Raw genomic sequence first — 19,326 nt, 5'->3', positions numbered from 1 at the left:
AACAGAAATGTTTGTCTAATTAAAACCTGTTGTCTAGACTAAAGTGAATATATTTTCCACTGAATTGCATAATTAAATGTCACTTTTTCATCAGGACCTGTGCCAGCCATCCAGCCGCTGAATGATGCCCTTGTAGCTGCCACTATCCAAGTCTACTCTACCATTACCTCCCAACTTCTACCAACTCCGTCCAAGTCCCATTACACCTTCAATCTGAGAGACTTGTCTAAGGTCTTCCAGGGCATCCTCATGGCTGAGGCTGGGATAATACAGGTAACTGAATCCAAAAGAATCAAACTAATAATAATACGGAGGTGATAATAACCTCTTTACTGAGAGGATCTTTTTCAGGATGAATCACTTTTTGACTATTTGAAACGGAAAGATGTAAAAACAGAAGTATTAAGTGGTTTTTGATGAAAGGAGGACGGGTAAATTATGTTGGGGTTTTTAGGACAAATTGCAGCTGCTGCGGCTGTGGTACCACGAAAGCTGCCGGGTTTTCCAGGACCGCCTGGTGTGTGCTGAAGACAGGGACTGGTTCAACAGGCTCCTGACAGATTGCATTCAGGAGTTTGATTGCAGGTTTGAAGAGGTAGTGTCATGCCAACCTGTTCTCTATGGGGATTTCATGATTCCTGGAGCTGACCACAAAGTCTACACAATCATAGAAGACAAGGAAAAGGTGAGTGGACCCATGGCCTGTGTTGTGTTTTAGTTATTGCCACCATAACAGCTAACAGACCGGAACTTCAATTCACACTTTTCTATACACAAAATAAATGTTCAATTCAAAAGAACTGCCATACAATTTTCTGCAATAGTTTCAACACTCTGAGGGATAACGTGTAATTAGTTATTGGATGTTTAACAGATATGTCAAATGTGTTTTCTGTTCGTGAAAGTTTAAAACAACAGTCAACAAGTTTCTTTAACTTCTATTTAGGAGAATAAGCACAATTCAACCTTTTAAAAATCTGATAATGATAATTATCAATAGTGACTGAATTTCAATGTTTTTGAAGATCCTCAGTTTGACTCATACCGTTTACTTATACATACATGTCACTCCCCTACACTCTCACCCTGCTGCCTGTCTCTTTATCACTAGCTTTGGCAAGTCAAGGCAAAAATGCCTAAAAATGTAGGTTTTGTAAAAAGTAAATAAAATATATAATTCTGTGTAAAAAGATTTCTGATTCAGATTAATGATACATTTGTTTAATATGATGGCATACCTATTTCTTATGCCTCATTTACATTGTAATTTTTTTTAGGTGCTTAAAGTGATGGAAGAATACATGGAAGACTACAACCAGACTAGCACCACCAAAATGAAGCTGGTGCTCTTCATGGATGCCATTGAGCATGTGTGCCGCATCAGCCGCATCCTGCGTCAGCCCCTGGGCAATGCCCTGCTGCTCGGAGTGGGCGGTAGTGGACGCCAGTCACTCACCAAGCTCGCTTCGCACATGTAAGTCTTTGATCCTCTCCCTTTAAGACCTTGATCATTCATCATTGTTGATTTGTAATGTTTTTGTGCTATCCGTTAGTGTTGACCTTTTTCCAGAGCATATAATATTATGCATACTATAGACATGAAAGATTGATATAAAATGACTTGTGATGTGATGGTCATTATAGTCAGTATTTTGTGTCAAATTTGTTAAAGTTACTGCCATGTGATAAATGGAGGTATAAGAGTGAAAAACCATGTAATATATTCAACAAACTTCAGTGTGTGAGTATTTAGTGACGTCATGTGCCCAGTGTTAACAGTGTGTTTGTCATTATTCAGGTCAGAATATGAGTGTTTCCAGATTGAGCTGTCTAAAAACTATGGTCAAACAGAGTGGAGGGAGGATATCAAAAGCATCATGCTGAAAGCTGGTCTCCAGAACCAGCCAATCACCTTCCTCTTTGTAGACACACAGGTATACAGTATTACTTTCTTAGCACCTGTATTATGGATTTGTGGGGATAACTGCATCATGAGCATACATATTGATTTTTTTTAGCATAGATTGCAGGTGCTGGCAGCTTGTGTGTCAATGAGTCTGTTGTATTTTGCAAATATTATAAATGAAAGAGTAAATACAAATCTGGAATGAAGTATTTAAATCTGGAATGAAGTATTTGTGAGTATGTATCTCTGCAAGTCATGCTACTCTTATTTTGTGTTAATCTGACAGATTAAAAGCGAGTCTTTCCTGGAGGATATCAACAACATTTTGAACTCTGGGGATGTTCCCAACCTGTATGCAGCAGATGAGCAGGAACGCATCCTGACAGCAATGAAGCCAGTCGTGCTGGATCTGGGACAGCAGCCAACGAAAGCCAACCTCATGGCTGCTTACATCAGGAGGGTCCGCAACAACATCCACACTGTGCTCTGCATAAGGTTCGTAACTCTGCAGTTGTGTTTTTATACCATTCCTCCTCATTCTCCCCTTTCCACATTGCTCGTAAGTCTCTCCATTTTTACTCTTGCAGTCCCATTGGTGAGGTTTTTCGTGCACGGCTGAGGCAGTTTCCCTCGCTGGTGACGTGCTGCACCATAGACTGGTTTAGCGCTTGGCCAGAGGAGGCTCTGCTGGCTGTGGCCACATCTTTTCTTAATGAGCTGCCTGAGCTTGAAGCCAGCCCCACAGCCATGGAGGGACTGGTGAGGACACGTTTGTGTATATACTAGCATCGTGGACAACGTCACGCATGTATTTAACAACAGCACTGCTGATCGACACCGGAGACTGGCATCACAGACACTGCCGCTGTATTTAGTCCAGTGACTGTGTCAGACGGAGTCTGTGCTCCGGTCATGGAGGAAGTATTGAACAAATATTTTTTAATTAACTGATTCTAATGATTCAGTTACACTGAAAACAACTGCTTTACTAGTTACTAGTTTGTGTGTGACGAATGAAGTCATGGCAGTTTCAAGCAGCCGTGCAGTGATGACTCTACCCACGTTAAATAGGTACTATTTTTGTTGTGGAAAACCAACCTAAACTGTGCCGTGGAGCGGCGAGGCGAGCTGGGACCATAGTGGAAAAGGGCCATTAGATTAAGGAATGAGGTTAAGCATGTAGTTGAAATGGTTAAGGTCAATAAATTTCACTGGCATACATGTGGACTAATGTAGCTAAGTTGATATATACCTGTGAATGAGAGTGAGTGCACTGAAAGATACAATGATGGGCACGTGTGGTGTGTGTACATTTAGGGAATTTCGACTTACAATTGGCCACAAAAATGGACTGGGTAAATCATTTCTAATTGGAAAAAATAATTTGATGTAAGAGAACAAAATGCATTGTTTGGAAAGGAAGTAACTCTGTAGTGGTCCAAAGTAGCCTGTGCTACATATTCATTGAAATGTGTTGACAAATTCAAAGCATTTCCAATTCAGTCACTGCTCACAGTCATTGGATGGATTATTTTAACTCCAACAACATCTGAGTCTGCACCTTTAATAGAAATATAAACCCCAATTACTGAAATAACTTTCAATTCAGCATATTCTCCCTGATTGATTCCCCTTTTCTAGACAATGATGTGTGTGAAAATCCACCAGCTGGTTGCCAAAAAGTGTGAAAAGTACCTGGCTGAGCTTTCCCGCCACAACTACGTCACACCAAAGAGCTACCTGGAGCTGCTCAAAATCTTCTCAGCTCTCACTGGACGCAAGAAGAAGGAATTGTGCAGTGCTCGTCAGCGCATGAAGACTGGTCTGGACAAGGCAGGCCACAGACAAAAAAAACAACAAGATTGATGATAATAATTTGCTCTTACATGACTTGAGTGGATATGTATGTTTAATAGTATGAATTAATGTATACGTATTAACCCTCTTGTGTCTCCTGTAGCTCCTTAGCACAGCAGAGGATGTGAGTAAAATGCAAGAGGAGCTGGAAACAATGCGACCCCTGTTGGAGGAGGCTGCTCGAGAAACTGAAGTCACCATGGAGACCATCAAAGTAAAGATTTCATTATAAAGTTGTATTATTCTGTTTAAAGACAATGTTGCCTTGGTAAACTAAAGTGAATAACTAAGTATTTCTTTAAAATCCAGACTGAAATGTGTATCTTGAATTTGGTTTATATGTAACGTTGACAGAAAGATACGGTGGTTGCAGAGGAGACCCGGAAGTCAGTGAAAGCAGAAGAAGCCAAAGCTTCAGAGAAAGCCAGTTTTGCGGGGTCCATCGCGGCAGATGCCCAGAGAGACTTGGATGAGGCTCTGCCGGCACTGGATGCTGCCCTCACCAGCCTCAAGTCCCTTAATAAGAATGATGTCACTGAGGTCAGGGATTTGGTCAAGATAATCTTCCACTACTGTTATGTGTTATGTTACAACATAAGTTCCTGAAGGTTTTTTTTATATCCATAGGTGCGAGCAATGCAGCGACCTCCTCAGGGAGTGAGACTGGTTATTGAAGCTGTGTGTATTATGAAGGGCATCAAACCCAAAAAGATACCCGGAGAGAAGCCTGGCACCAAGATTGATGACTACTGGGATTCTGGAAAGGGTCTGTTACAGGATCCTGGCAAGTTTCTTGACAGCCTATTCAATTATGATAAGGTAGCTTATCTAATTTATTGCTGTGTTATTGTATTTAGAGTCTTGTATGTGTTGTCATAGTCTTTCCTGAACAATATTATTGCCTTTCTCCAGTTTTATTTGAAAATTGGAAGGTCGCTGTGTTTCTAGTTTTGATGCTGATATTAGAGCTTTCTGTGACATTAATCCTTTCTGCAGGACAACATCCCTGACAATGTGATCAGTTTAATCCAGCCCTACATAGATAATGAGGAGTTCCAACCAGCCTCCATTGCCAAGGTCTCCAAGGCTTGTACATCCATTTGCCAGTGGGTGCGAGCAATGCATGTGTATCACTTTGTGGCCAAGGGCGTAGAACCTAAAAGGGTAAAAAAAAACAAAAAAAAAAACAATTTCATTGTGAAAAAGAATTTAAAGTAATTTTTTTCCATATACAAGTGTAATTCAAGCATTGTTTGTACAGCAAGCTCTCCAGGAGGCTCAGGAGGACTTAGCAGGAACCCAGCGTATCCTGGATGATGCCAAAGCAAAGTTGGCCGAGGTGGAGGGTGGAGTTGCCACTTTACAGGCCAAGTATCTGGATTGTAAAGCTAAGAAAGATGAGCTGGACCACAAGTATCAACTGTGTGAGGCCCGACTCATCCGAGCAGACAAGGTTTGAAGGAGACACAATCGAAGTAGCATTACAGCAGCTCATTAAACAAAAAGTCGGATGGGAACAGAATATAAGTTTGATACACCATGTTACCCTGTGTCCAAACGAGTAGTGTATTATTATGCTTTATTTAGCTGCTGTAACATCGATAGTCAACAATCATTGGCTGGTTGATTGATTCAGTTGATTTATGCTAATGTATTGCTTTTCTCCAGCTTATTGGCGGACTGGCAGATGAAAAAGTGCGTTGGAAGGAAACGGTACAACATCTGGATTACATGATTGACAATGTAACGGGTGACGTGCTGCTGTCGGCAGCATACATAGCCTACCTGGGGCCCTTCACTGTAAGTGGGTTATGACTCTGTGTGTATGTGAAAACACATTAAAGGCTTCATTAGCTCTAATGTGTATATTTTACCATGACAAGCAGAAACTAACTAAAACTAGCAGAAACACAAACTAAAATCAAAGCCCCCACAATCATTATTCACCCACTGTTTTTTATGTTTAGGGAGAATACAGGATAGCCATGGCAGATGAATGGCTGAATTGTTTCAAAGAGCTAAATGTTCCACACACTGACGGACCCAGCCTCATTAGCACCCTCGGAGATCCAGTCAAGATCCGCTCCTGGCAGGTCAGACCCAACCCGTCAAAGTCTCCTAAGACATCTTAAAGGTCCAGTGTGTAACATTTAGGTGGCAGAAATTGAGCATGCTAGCCAGTCTAAAATAAAAATGGTTTTGTTTTGTAGCTCGTTGTTGTTGTCAGAAAAGCTCCGAGTTTATTTTTCATGCATACTTTCAATGAACTTAGTCATTGCCCTTCATTATCATGATATTTTATCATTTCTATGTGTGTAGATATCAGGTTTGCCCAAGGATAACCTTTCAGTGGAGAATGGTGTGATTGCCTTGTACTCTCTGCGCTGGGCTCTTTTCATTGATCCACAGGGACAAGCCAACAAGTGGATCAAAAACAAGGTAAGTACACTTCCTTTTATGGACTGATCTGATCACTGCTACAGAGGGTACCATTTTTTTTTTGCCATCCAGGAGCGGGACAATGGATTAGAGGTTATGAAGCTCAGTGACCAAGATTTCCTACGCAGTCTTGAGAACACCATTCGCTTTGGTAAACCCTGTCTCTTGGAGAACGTAGGAGAGGAGCTGGATCCTGCTCTGGAGCCTGTCCTGTTGCAGCAGGTGAATACACATCATTGATTCTAATACAAATGAAAAGGACTTGTGTGTGTGCAATGCCAAATATCCACCACACACCTCTCTCCTTAACTCACATTCATGGCTCTTAGACATTTAAGCAGCAAGGGGGCACGGTGCTGAAACTGGGTGAATCAGTCATCCCCTACCATGAAGACTTCAGGATGTACATCACGACCAAGCTGCCAAACCCACACTATTCTCCTGAGGTCTCTACCAAAGTCACGCTCATCAACTTCACCCTGTCACCCAGGTAACATACACCTTATACAGATAACAACAATCAAATGTTATTACACTGAACTACTATTTAGATTTGATATAATATTAACTATTTATTCAATATTTTTTAAATGATCTCATTAAAAAATAAAAAAATCATTTTCTCTCAGTCTTAGTGTTTGTATTCAACTGTATTTGTGTACATTCAGTGGTCTAGAGGATCAGCTGCTGGGGCAGGTGGTCACTGAGGAGCGTCCAGACCTGGAGGAGGCTAAAAACCAACTGATCGTCAGCAACGCCAAGATGAAACAGGAGCTGAAAGAAATTGAGGATGAGATCTTGTGCAGGCTCAGCTCCACGGAGGGAAACCCAGTGGACAACGAGGAGCTCATCCAAGTGCTGGAGGCTTCCAAGGTCAAAGCTGGAGAGATCAAGGTCGGGAACTAGAGAGCTTCCACCTCTAATATGTCATATATCATATATTCATTATAAATCTAGTTATTTTCCCTCACATTCAGCAATGAGCCATTCAACCTCATTACACACAGATTTTTTCTAATAATAGTTGGTTTTATTGGCAGGCTAAAGTCATGGCGGCGGAAAAGACCGAACAGGACATTGATGCCACCCGTCTGGAGTATGTCGCCGTGGCTGGCCGTGCACAAATCCTCTTCTTCTGTGTATCTGACCTGTCTGGTGTTGACCCCATGTACCAGTACTCTCTTGAGTGGTTCCTTGGTATCTTCATGGCTAGCATTGCCAACTCTGAGAGAGCAGGTAGAAAGAATTTACACAGTCTCTCTCTCTCTCTCTCTCTGGTTTTATACGCATCGTTATGCATGTGCAGATGAATATACTCAACAATTGGTTTATGACAAAGAAACCTGATCAGCTGCCACTGACCTTTTCTTCTGTTTCTCAAAGACACAGTGACGGAGAGAATCAACAACGTCAATGAGTTTTTCACCTTCAGCCTGTACAGCAATGTGTGCCGCAGTTTGTTTGAGAAGCATAAACTTATGTTTGCCTTCCTTCTCTGCACTCGCATCATGATGAATGAGAACAATATTGACATGGTGAGTTTCTTTTCGCCGTTTCGAATATTTATTAATTAATTTAATCTCTTGGAGCTCGTACAAGAGAATACAAATACACTTGTTAATGAATCTGTGTCAGGCTGAGTGGCGATTCCTGCTATCTGGAGGAACCCCTGCCCAGGAGATGACCAACCCGGCAGTGAGCTGGCTTTCAGAGCGGGCATGGCGGGACATAGTGGCCCTCAGTGCTCTGGATAACTTCAACAACCTGGCAGAGAGCTTCACCAAACATCTGCAGGCTTTCAAGAGAATGTTTGACAGCAATCAGCCTCACAGGTCCGTCCACACTGTAAAGCACAATGTCGTTCCTGCAGGAGAAGCTGTCAGTGTCTAACATTGTGTGGATGAATGTTTTGCTTACCTCCAGGGAGATGCTCCCAGAGCAGTGGGACACAGAGCTAGACTCCTTCCAGAAGCTGTTGATCCTGCGCTGTCTGAGGCCTGACTGCGTCATTCAAGGCCTGCAGGACTTTGTCTCAGCTCAGCTGGGACAGCACTTCATAGAACCTCAGGTGGAGATTTATTTCTTTAGGAATGACCCCTTGAGATACAGTATATCATCTCTTTTTTGAGCAAGTGCTAAAAATAAGTTATAATAATTGTGTGTTTGCTGCACAGTATATATGAGTGGTATTTATGGCTTATGAGTCCTTTTCTCTCTCTCTTTTTACAGACATCAGACCTGTCGGTGGTGTTTAAAGAGTCGTCTCCTTCCACTCCCCTTATATTTGTCCTTTCCCCGGGCACTGACCCCGCTGCAGACCTCTACAAGTTTGCTGACGTCATGCAGTTCTCCAAGAAAATGAATGCAATCTCTCTGGGCCAGGGCCAGGTACTTTGTGCACTGCCTTTGACTTTGGGGAAAGCCACAAGCCACTTGTTTACAGAACCTTGTTAATGAACAATTTTTATTCTCTATTTTCTGACCAAAGCCTGAGACAGTGTAACATATTTCGTTTGTTTGTTTAGTTTGATTGTTTCTGCACTGCAGGACAATAACACTTACGTTTCTTGATCTTCCAAGACTCTACAATTGAGACAATTAAAACAAATATGTGCAGGGTTTAAGATACATCCAAACTCATTGTCCTAAAAGCCCCAGTCAACAGCCACACACTCTCCACGCCATATATTAGAATTGAGACTGGTGTTGTACTGTTGCATCATCCTGTCCTCAACTTACATTTAACTGAGTGCTCTGAAACCTCACTTAATTAGATTTTGCTGGTGTGATTCAGGGTCCCTTGGCTGAAACTATGATGCATGCTGCCATGGAGAGAGGTCAGTGGGTCTTTTTCCAAAACTGTCACCTGGCCCCCAGCTGGATGCCATCAATGGAGAGACTAATCGAAAACATTAATCCAGCAAGGGTCAGAAAATACACACAAACAGAATATACTACTGCATGTGTGTCTAACCAGTGTTTTTCTCCTTATGGTGATTGCATGTCTAACCTTCTTTTCAGGTTCACAAGGATTTCCGTCTGTGGCTCACAAGTCTCCCCAGCAACAAGTTCCCAGTGTCCATTCTACAAAATGGTTCCAAGATGACCATTGAGCCTCCTAGAGGCATCAAGGCCAACCTACAGAAAACCTACCTGAGGCTGAATAATGATTTCATCTCCTCCTCCACCAAGGTCTGTCTGATCCCTCCCACTGAGTCCATTCATGCTCATTATCTTTTCACCCTTATCATTTACTTTTACGAGAAAATCAGCTTCTTTGGATCAATTTTGTTTTTGTCTTGTGTTGTTTTGTAGTACTTTTGGCCTGATTTTCCATGAACAGTGCCGTATTTTCAACTTTTCTCCTCTGCTCACTGTTCTCTTCGCCTCAACAGATGACAAACTTCAAGTCTTTGCTGCTGTCTCTGTGTCTCTTCCATGGAATTGTTTTGGAGCGAAGGAAGTTTGGCCCTTTGGGCTTCAACATTCCTTACCAGTTCACAGACGGAGACCTGAACATCTGCATCAGCCAGCTCAAAATGTTCCTGGACGAGTACCAGGACATCCCATACAAGGTGGTGGAGGGAAAGCTCTTTCTTGTTTTGTTGTTCTTGTTCTGTTTGCCCCAGTTTTCTCAATCCTCTTGTGAGTTACACATGTCCATTACTGTTCCACAGCAAATTATTTTTAATTATTTTCAACAGAATTATTATCAGTAATAACAAATTCCCTTCTCGTCGGTTAACTTTTGTTGTAAAAAAAAAAAAAAAAATCCTGTATCCGAATCTGGATCATTGCCAAAATCTCAATATTTCTTTGGGTTATAGTTTTTTTCAGTCAGTCAACGTGTGCGTTCATTTGTCCAGGTGCTAAAATACACTGCAGGGGAGATCAACTATGGCGGCCGCGTGACTGATGATTGGGACAGACGATGTCTGCTCAGCGTGCTGGAAGACTTCTACTGTCCTGCAGTTCTTTCTGATGATCATGTCTACTCCACATCTGGAGTCTACCGGCAGATAGACACAGATCTGGATATCAAGGTTGGTCACTGGGAAAAAGGAAACAGAGAGCACTCAGAACATCATGATGATAAATGTACTGCAGTCGTGCTCCAAAGCTGTGTGTACTATGTAGAGTGACTGTATCACCTCTGTAGATAATAGGAAGTGATGCATGTATCTGATGAGTCAACAAAAATCTTTGGAAGATAATTATGGTTTATTTGGGATTTTATTAAATCCCTAGTAAACATTTTTACGTAGTCTACTGTGTGAGCCGAATCAACACACATGGGTTTGTGCAGCTATTTATATTTATTTTATTTATTTCGACAGCCTTAACCCTTAACCATAACCAGTCAATGTCTAACCCTAACCTTAACATAACCACAACTCAAATCTTACCTCTAAACTTAACCAGTTCTTCAGAAATGAGGTTCTGCCTCCTTAGGACCCAGTTTTGGTCTCCATGAGGACTACTAGTCCTGACAAAGTCAGTGTTAATGCCAGAAAAGGTCCTAAAGAGGTAACAAATACATTAGAAATTGTAAAAATTTTTGGAACTTTTTAGAGTTTGTGTGAGTTTCTTTTTGTAAGGAGTTCACAGTAACAGAAACGCTGTTTTCTCTGTTCTTGCTACCCTCTGCAAACAAGGAGGTGAAAGGAATAAGACTGTAAGTATTCTGTCATGTCACCTGAGTAGCTGTTGTGCAGGTTAATTCCCGGCAGAGCTGCAGACTGTATGTCTGAAGGTTATTTTGACACTCACATTAACACACTAACTTAAGAAGAAAAAAAGAAAACAATCTAGTGTCATGAGCACTGAATGATGAATTCACTGGATCAGTGGATTTGTGATTCAGTGAATTCATCCCGGTTCATTATGAGATGTTTAGCGTTTTACTGTAGGCGATTCAGACATGATGTAGTCAGTGTCAGTGACGTTGTCTCCACAGCGCTCTCTCTCCTCCACTCTGCTTCTGGCAGTGTGTCACCCATGTTTTTAGGGTGGAGTTTTGACGAGAGAGCACAAGGAAAGAGATGGAATCACTGGTTGCAGTATTGCCTGCTGATGAAAACCTTTCCATACTATACTACACGTTATTTATTGATGGCAAAACAGACATGAAGAAGATTTCATCATATTACATGAAAAAAGTGCCTCACTGACAAATGAAGGGCTTCAAAATCCTGAATGTCAAACAAATGTTGAACAGATGAAGTCAGCGAGTGACAAGTTGTTCTGGCAATCCTGACCCTAGGGTTACCTGACATACATTCGTGGCCTGCCCATCAACGATCCACCAGAGATCTTTGGTCTCCATGACAATGCAAACATCAGCTTTGCCCAAAACGAGACCTTCACCCTGCTGGAAACTGTGGTTCGCCTGCAGCCTCGGGGCATGTCTGCTGGGGGAAAAACTCAAGAAGAGGTAAATATATTGTTTGTCTTGCTGTGTTGTGCTCATTAGTACACGAATGGGAGTGGCGTGTCGTGTAATCATGCGCTCTCTTTTTTTCAAATTTTATGGACAGGCATTTTGTAAATTTGGGTGGCCTTCTGTTCAAAAGAAATACTAAAAATCTGAAAATAAAATAAAAATAAAAACAGTAGTCTACACGCCGATGTGTCCATGGGCAAGGCACTTAACCCCACGTTGCTCCTGCTGCACATACAGTAGATGCGCTGTATGAAAGTGTGAGTGGATGGGTGTGAATGGGTGAAAGGCAAAACTGTATTGTAACGCAGCGTTATCAAGACGAGAAAAGTGCTACATAAATTCAAACCATTTACCCAAAAGAACAATAAACATGCACACAATTAAAAAAAAAAAAAAAAAAAAAACTAAAATTATATACAAATTAAATTAAATAAAACAAAAATCGAACCTTGGCAACAATAATTGCCATGGTGTGAAAGCGGTGTACCATAAAAAAAGGACCATATTACATGTTGTCAAGCACTGGGGGTAAACCTGCTCATTATGACCGTTTGCCAAGAAGTGTTCTACAGATTTTCAGGAAGAGGTTTTCCCAACATACTTACTATACCAGAAAAATACATCCTATGTCAAGATACAGGACCTTTCCTGAGTATCTGGACTATGGCTAAGACTTGTCGCATTTGTGATCTCCTGTGTTGCAGATAGTGGAGGAGAAAGTGGCAGGCATCTCTGAAAAGATCCCTCAGCCTTTCAGTGTCCACGAAGTGATGGAAAAATACCCGGTCCTCTATGAGGAGTCCATGAACACCGTGCTCATCCAGGAGGTCATCAGGTAACATCACACAACTCCCCTGGATGTAGTATAGTATGCGCCTTTGCCTCATTGCTGCTCAAGTCACCCTTCTCCTCAAGGTCAAAGTGTATTTTCTTACATCTTACAATTAGAATTGAGACTAGATGTAATAGTTAAAAATGATTGCAAAAAGTTAAGTTCTTTTACCTAAGTTAAAATTAAAATGAAACTAAAATAACTAACCTAAAATCAGATGATCACTTTATGATCATGATCATTTTTTTCCACGCCTTTTTTTGTTCTATCTAAATAGAAAGGACCCCAGAATACAATAAATAAAGATTAGATGTAATATCTTTATTTAGGACTGGCAGCTGAAATGTTACCCTTTAACAGTCAAAGCTAGTCACCATAGTTACAGTATATTATGGCTTTGTCATGATACAGCAATTTAGGCATGCTTACAAGCAGCTGTGACTGTCATCAACTTAACTAAAGTGAGTTTGGTTGGACAGATTATTTCAGATTCTTATATTATGTTTGATGATGGTCTGGTTTGGTGTGCAGCTTGTCTTTAGGAACAATTCAGTTTACCTTTATGAACTCTGTTTTGCCATGAATGACTTATTAGTCTTACTTATTACTTGTGCTGTAACACCAGGCTTATTTAGCGTTTTACTCCATCTTGGGCCGGAGAATGAGCCTTTTCAACATTTATCAGAATGTACACTTTCTTTTATTGAATAAACAATAGGAACAGGATTTTGCGACTGTTGAAATCATCTTTACGCCTTTGACCGTGTTCTTTGTGTGTTTCACGTCTTTCAGATATAACAAGTTGCTGCTGGTCATCTCTCAGAGTCTCAGTGACATTGTGAAGGCTCTGAAGGGTTTAGTGGTGATGTCATCAGAACTGGAGCTCATGGCCCAGAGCCTGTTCAGCAACACAGTCCCTGATGTGTGGAAATCCAAGGCAAGACACACCGACTCATGACAGATGTCGTCCGTCTGATCTTTCTTACTGTATACGAGCAGCCAGTAGTCAGAGGGCAAATAATAGCAAATTCATCACATGAAAAGACAATTTGGAGATTTTTAATCTACATGATATTTATCCCTATACTGAGCTGCTCTATAAACAGGGAGGCTATTTTCTACTCTGTTAATAATTCTATGATCTGCTCTCTACCTTCAACCTTGTGACTGGGCTGTGTATCTGTCTCCCTCCAGGCTTACCCCTCCCTGAAGCCTCTGGCCTCCTGGGTGTCAGACCTGCTTCAGAGGATCACTTTCCTGCAAAGATGGATCCGTGATGGCATTCCGCCTGTCTTCTGGATCAGTGGCTTCTTTTTCCCACAGGCTTTTCTCACTGGAACCCTTCAGAATTACGCCCGCCGCTACAGCGCCTCCATCGACACCATCGGTTTTGACTTTGAGGTCAGACAGTAAGCTGTGTGTCTCGCCTCATGTGTCGCTGCCGTTGTTGAGTATAACAATACCAATGTGTACAGTGTTTCTTAGCACGTACAGTCTGGCATGGGATCATGGGAGTTGTTGTTTTGTTTGTCAACTGTGAACCAGTGTCTTACCCGTCTCTGATGTACTTATTCATCCCATAGGTGATAGTGGCGTCCGTGTCAGAGATAACAGAGAAACCAAACGTGGGCTGCTACGTCCATGGTCTGTTTCTGGAGGGCGCTCACTGGGACAGTAGTGCAGTTCAGCTCAAAGAGTCCAAGCCCAAGGAGCTCCACACAAAAATGGCCGTCATCTGGCTGATCCCCAAACCCAACCACAAGCCGTCGACCTCTGGGGTCTACGTCTGTCCCGTCTACAAGACCCTGACACGTGCTGGTAAACACACACACACGCAGTATCTGAGCGTGATTCAGTGAATCTATGTTATAACTAACAAGCTATTTTGCAAAAATAAAATAGGTAAGGAGTTTAGTTTTAGCCCATGTCTGTGGAGATGTTGCTCATGTAGTTAACTGTTTGTCAGAGTGACTATGTGTTGGGGGGGCTTAAGGCCTGTACGTACTCGGCAAGCACAGAGAAATGTGTTCTCTCTCTCCGAAAGGCTGTGAGAAAATAATGACTTCATGACTTTATTGCAGCCCTGTTTTGGGAGTTCTTGCAACTTGTTCTTGACACATCTGTGCAGAACTATTTTTTTTACTTGTGTGGTGTTTCATTATGTGATTGGCCAGAAATTTGAAGTTGGCGTGGTTAATGTGGAAATGTTGTCTTTCTCTATGAGGACTCCCAGGAGTTTCTTTTGAAGTATGAAATGTCCTGGCCAGAAGTAACTTTGTTCTTGTTGTTGCCACCTCAAGAATAATAACACATTTCTCTGTTCTTGCCGAGTATGTACAGACAGTTACTCGTTTGTGTTTATCTTCTTTTAGTGGTTTTACTATTTACCAAAATTAGACTCCAGTTTATTTCCCAAAGAGTCTGAAAGTGTAGTTTCCACCGACAGCCCATTAGACTGCTTGGAAAAGAGTGTTAAGTGTCTTCTTCATGTCAGTGAAATGTCCTGTGTGCTTTTGTAGGGACACTCTCCACCACCGGTCATTCCACCAACTATGTGATGTCAGTGGAGCTGCCTACAGATCACAGTCAGGGACACTGGATCAAAAGGGGAGTCGCACTCATATGTGCACTGGACTACTGAACACACACATATGGTCCCAGCTCGCCTCACCTCGACTCCGCCACAGCACGGTTTAGGTCGGTTTTCCACTACTGCGGTGACTTAATTTTACATGCGACAAACACAAATTAGTCACTCGTAAAGCTGTGGTTTTCAGTGTAACTGAGTCATTAGAATCAGTTAATTAAAACTGTTTATTCAGTACTTCCTCCATGAGGTACCAGGTACTATGCTAGTGGAAATGCAACTTAACTGTGCCGTGCCGAGGTGAGCCGGTAAAAACACGCCATTACTGTGTGTATGCTTTATCCTTCATTTCACAGCTACGATGACTGCTGGAATAAATTTTGTGCAATAATTCAATCTCTTCATAACCATCTTTTCAATTTTATTCAAATATGTTGATGATAATAACCTGGTTGAAATGATTCGGTGCTGGTGTTTTTTGAGATTAAAAAAACCAAAACGTTATCTTTTAAGTTTTTTAAGTTTTTTTCAGCAACCATTGACACATCACGCAACAAAGAATTCTGGATTCTTTCTAATTTAAGATTTTCCAAACAACACCGCTGACTTCAGTATCCTGACAGAGTAGAGACTGTCGGGAATCGCTCGCGGCGAGTCATGCACTTGTCTCTGTCGACGAACAGAGAGTGGGTTTTACAGTTTACGTCCTTCTCCAGGGCCATGCGTGACTCCTCCAGGTGGGACAAAGAGCCTCTGGCGTCACTCAGCTGCTGCTGCAGAGACGCCACAGTGGCATCAATCTGCCTCACCTCCCCCTCCAAACTGCAGACGTGGGCAGTGAATGGGCAGGAAGAAGAAGCTCTCATTTTTCATATCAAACAAGTTGACAGCTCTGTGAACCAGTGTGTGTGTGTGTGTGTGTGTGTGTGTGCGCGCACCTGAGTTGAGGCTCATCCCGGCAGAGTTCCATGTGGGGTCTGAGGGAGCGCACATAAAGCCTGGACTGAGCAACTCTCAGTGGAGCCTCTTTACTGTGGATGGCTTGCTGTAGAGCTACAATGTTCCTCTCTTGAGCCCCAATCTGCTCCAGGACCTGCACATACACACATGATTGCACAGTGGATCAATCAACCAGCTGGTCATTTTCCCTCTTCCTCTGTCTGTCTCTCTGTCTGCCTGTCTACCTCGGTGAGCCTAATCTCCAGCTGGGCTTTGGCCTCAATCATCTCTACACAGCGCTGGCTAAAGGCTTGGTCCACGCTGGAGCACTGAGCTCTCAGATCCTCTGTGGTGTCCCGGAGAACTTGCTCCACCAGCATTCTGACACACAAAAACAGCATGAGCGGTCAGTGATAAATCATAATGCTACTGTGACTGTAGCAGCATATACAAAGTCTGACCTGAGATTGCTGGTGGCCTGTTCCTCCTGCACAGCCACACTCAGGTTGTCCTGAGTGAACTTTGTCCATGACGCAGGGTTAGACACTCTGCGGCAGACCAGAAGTTTTACTTACCAACACATACAAAGGTCCAGTGGGTAACATTTTAGGAGGGTTAATTGACAGATATTGAACAACTGATAGTGAACTACCCATAAGTGTGTTTGTGTACTTGTATAAGTGCTTTAAACAACAAACATGGTTTGGTTTTTGTTGCCTTAGAACAAGCCTTGTATATGTACTTTAGGCCTTGCATTATGGGGGAGGCTTCAACCAGGTCATCGTTATCCAAAACACATTTGTTGGTAGCAACTGGACATGACGTTTTTCTTGAGGATGTTGCATCTCTCATTTAAGAGGCTTCTTCAGTTCTGAAAGTTTGTGGTGAACCCTAGGAAATAATGTTAAAAAAGGGGGCAGTACCATGCTTTAAATCAATGGAAATGAATGGAACTTTTAATGTTTTCATCAGTGTCACCCATCTCTGCTAAATCTTCGGGAGGAAAAACCATCTATGAAACATTCAGCGTGTCTTGTTTTTTTGTTCCTTTGTGTGTCACTAATGAATCACGACTACTCATTGTAGTAGTCAATGCTGCTTCCCGCTGTCATCAAACTATGTCTTTTGTTATATTTCTGATTGAGAGGGTTAACCCTAACCCAGAGAGAGAGAGTGTCTGTTTAACACATTTGGATATCTGTGACTCAGGTCCTCAAGCATTCACACGCAGAGAAAGACTCACTGATCCTGCATGGAGGCTGAGCTGGCATGGCGCTGCGTATCTGGACTTGTGTTACTGTATCTTCCACAACGGTCATCGAAATTGTAGGCCTCGTACTTATCGGACCAGTCCAACTCTAACGTCTGCTTGGCCTCTCTGTTCCTTCTGATACGCACACACGAACACAAATATACAGACATCAAATGATGGCAGCTTGAGCCACATATCAGGCAGTTTGACCTTCAGTGGACGGGAGTGGAGACTTACTTGATCTGAGTGACAACCTGGGCCGTTGTCTTCTTCAAAAGGGCCTGGATGTTTCTGATTAAGTCCACTTCCTGCAAAACAATCAGGCATGTTGAGTTCTATTGTACTTGATCATATACTATATTACCATGTATATGTTGGGACGCAGAAAATGTATCATTTCTGTGTGTGTGTGGGCACCCGGAGCTCTATAATACAAGTTGCTATATGTACTGAGACAAATTTTAATTTAAATTTTAGTCTATATAGGTGTTTTAGATCATTATCACTAATCTTCATGTCTTGTTAGTACACATTGCCCTTGTATACCTGTACAGTTTATGTGCACTAAATTAAATTAAATAATATAAAGTACAAAAGTTGCCAGTGTAATGTTTTTGTTTTTTTTAAATAATAATTGAGAGGGGGTGCCGTTTTTTCACTTGTGCCCCTGCCCCCTGAAATGTTTGCAAGCCCCTGACATCCAGTGATACTTTTGAAAACACAATCACCTTTAACAGCTCCTCCTCCACAGAGTCTCTGACCAGGTCTGGACCTTGTCTTTTCGTCCTGCAGTTCAGATTATCCACGCTTATTGCGTACGGAGTCTCGGTGGCGTCCAGCGCCTTCTCCAACCGCGTCTTCAGCGCCAACAGCGAGGCGGTGTCGGCCTGCAGCCGTTCGATGTGCCGCTGCAGCTCAGACCTCCAGTGGTGGATGTCCTGCAGCCTGTCTCCCAGCAGACGCGTCCCCTCAGCCTGTGTCTTCTGGGTGGCAGCCTCGGTGTCCCAGTGCAGAGTCTTGGACAGTCGCTGGACGCTCTGGGCTTCGCGGCAGTCCGCACCGGCCTGTTGGAGGATTGTGTGGCAGTTGGAGAACCACTCGGGTGGGGTGTACTTAGCCGAGCGGTACCCGGCGGTGGCTGAGCCCGAGGACAGCTGCGGGACCTCGGGCTCCACAGGAGGATTCTGCTCCGGGACCATCAACGCCACAGCCCTGCTGTCACAGTGTGGCCGTGACACTAAAACCTCAGAGCTCATGCTTTACGCAAATTAAATCACAAGGAATAAAAGATATAAAACAAAATAGTCTGAAAGTGTCACCAGTGATGCACAGTCCAGCCCTTCAGCAGCTTTGTTTGTTTTGTCTTTGTTTTACTGTTGCCTAGTTACACCTGTTGTCAGGGTCAGACCCAGTGGCGACATCCTCAATGCACTATGTAAAAAAAACCAATATGTAGATGGAGTCAGCAAAAGATGAAAATATTCACATTTAAGAAGCTGAAACATCAAAGAAACTAGAAAATATTCACATACTAGAAAATATTCACATTTAAGAAGCTAAAAAAATGACAGAAACTAGAAAATATTCACATTTAAGAAGCTGGAAATAATGTTTTAATAATGAAAAAAGCTTCAAACCGATTATCCAAATAGTTGATGATTCATTTACTGATCGATTAATAATCAAGTAATTGTTTCTTCTCTACTAAATAACACGCCTCCCATCATACAGAATTCTCTTAGTTTGACACAGAATTCTGTGCAACATCCAAACAGAGCCAGCAGAGGGCTCACTGTGACCAGAGGTCTGATCATGTGCTTTTGTGCAACTGGACCCAAGCCTATGACCTCCATCCACCCATAAAACCTTTCATCAATCAGGTTTTCCGACATCAGCTCATTCAGATTGACAGACTTTCCAGTAATGCCACATTACAAACACAGCCAGTCCAACAACACAGGTGTATTTGTAATGTGGGCTGGAAAAAACAGGCATATACAAAAACAACACTAAGATTATGGCACTAGGCATGATTTTTTTTACAGAAAACAGGTGAACAGCAGCTTTTCAC

At 42.4% G+C, this 19,326-nt stretch overlaps 2 protein-coding genes across 2 annotated transcripts in view; one reads left to right on the top strand and one right to left on the bottom strand.

Annotated features, from left to right (window-relative positions):
• dnah1 (dynein, axonemal, heavy chain 1) overlaps nucleotides 1–15,568 on the top strand; it is a 29,836-nt gene extending 14,268 nt beyond the window's left edge. The window contains exons 45-77 of the mRNA XM_058641485.1: nucleotides 95–273; nucleotides 455–685; nucleotides 1,278–1,474; nucleotides 1,799–1,934; nucleotides 2,193–2,401; nucleotides 2,494–2,665; nucleotides 3,548–3,739; nucleotides 3,867–3,977; nucleotides 4,118–4,303; nucleotides 4,391–4,582; nucleotides 4,760–4,927; nucleotides 5,025–5,216; nucleotides 5,432–5,563; nucleotides 5,731–5,856; nucleotides 6,083–6,202; nucleotides 6,275–6,424; nucleotides 6,532–6,692; nucleotides 6,871–7,096; nucleotides 7,243–7,438; nucleotides 7,586–7,737; nucleotides 7,838–8,034; nucleotides 8,126–8,270; nucleotides 8,432–8,590; nucleotides 8,997–9,128; nucleotides 9,224–9,394; nucleotides 9,598–9,777; nucleotides 10,069–10,245; nucleotides 11,466–11,636; nucleotides 12,350–12,480; nucleotides 13,270–13,414; nucleotides 13,672–13,878; nucleotides 14,061–14,295; nucleotides 14,997–15,568. Coding sequence (XP_058497468.1) covers nucleotides 95–273; nucleotides 455–685; nucleotides 1,278–1,474; nucleotides 1,799–1,934; nucleotides 2,193–2,401; nucleotides 2,494–2,665; nucleotides 3,548–3,739; nucleotides 3,867–3,977; nucleotides 4,118–4,303; nucleotides 4,391–4,582; nucleotides 4,760–4,927; nucleotides 5,025–5,216; nucleotides 5,432–5,563; nucleotides 5,731–5,856; nucleotides 6,083–6,202; nucleotides 6,275–6,424; nucleotides 6,532–6,692; nucleotides 6,871–7,096; nucleotides 7,243–7,438; nucleotides 7,586–7,737; nucleotides 7,838–8,034; nucleotides 8,126–8,270; nucleotides 8,432–8,590; nucleotides 8,997–9,128; nucleotides 9,224–9,394; nucleotides 9,598–9,777; nucleotides 10,069–10,245; nucleotides 11,466–11,636; nucleotides 12,350–12,480; nucleotides 13,270–13,414; nucleotides 13,672–13,878; nucleotides 14,061–14,295; nucleotides 14,997–15,118 — 5,600 coding nt within the window. The 3' untranslated portion in view covers nucleotides 15,119–15,568. The remainder of the gene's footprint in view (nucleotides 1–94; nucleotides 274–454; nucleotides 686–1,277; nucleotides 1,475–1,798; nucleotides 1,935–2,192; nucleotides 2,402–2,493; nucleotides 2,666–3,547; nucleotides 3,740–3,866; nucleotides 3,978–4,117; nucleotides 4,304–4,390; nucleotides 4,583–4,759; nucleotides 4,928–5,024; nucleotides 5,217–5,431; nucleotides 5,564–5,730; nucleotides 5,857–6,082; nucleotides 6,203–6,274; nucleotides 6,425–6,531; nucleotides 6,693–6,870; nucleotides 7,097–7,242; nucleotides 7,439–7,585; nucleotides 7,738–7,837; nucleotides 8,035–8,125; nucleotides 8,271–8,431; nucleotides 8,591–8,996; nucleotides 9,129–9,223; nucleotides 9,395–9,597; nucleotides 9,778–10,068; nucleotides 10,246–11,465; nucleotides 11,637–12,349; nucleotides 12,481–13,269; nucleotides 13,415–13,671; nucleotides 13,879–14,060; nucleotides 14,296–14,996) is intronic.
• A 99-nt stretch (nucleotides 15,569–15,667) lies between these two features.
• Nucleotides 15,668–18,598, bottom strand: tekt4 (tektin 4). The gene is made up of 7 exons (XM_058641484.1): nucleotides 17,984–18,598; nucleotides 17,493–17,563; nucleotides 17,247–17,390; nucleotides 16,465–16,551; nucleotides 16,249–16,384; nucleotides 16,003–16,157; nucleotides 15,668–15,886 (listed from the first exon to the last, which is right to left on the bottom strand). The coding sequence occupies exons 1-7, from the start codon at nucleotides 18,509–18,511 to the stop codon at nucleotides 15,673–15,675; spliced, it is 1,335 nt and encodes a 444-aa protein (XP_058497467.1). The 5' UTR covers nucleotides 18,512–18,598; the 3' UTR covers nucleotides 15,668–15,672.
• Between the last annotated feature and the right edge of the window lie 728 nt (nucleotides 18,599–19,326).

The sequence above is a fragment of the Solea solea genome, chromosome 10, assembly GCF_958295425.1.
Source record: "Solea solea chromosome 10, fSolSol10.1, whole genome shotgun sequence".
Lineage (NCBI taxonomy): Eukaryota > Metazoa > Chordata > Actinopteri > Pleuronectiformes > Soleidae > Solea > Solea solea.
The sequence above is the reverse complement of the archived record's forward strand: the minus strand, read 5'-3'. Positions and strand labels throughout refer to the sequence as shown.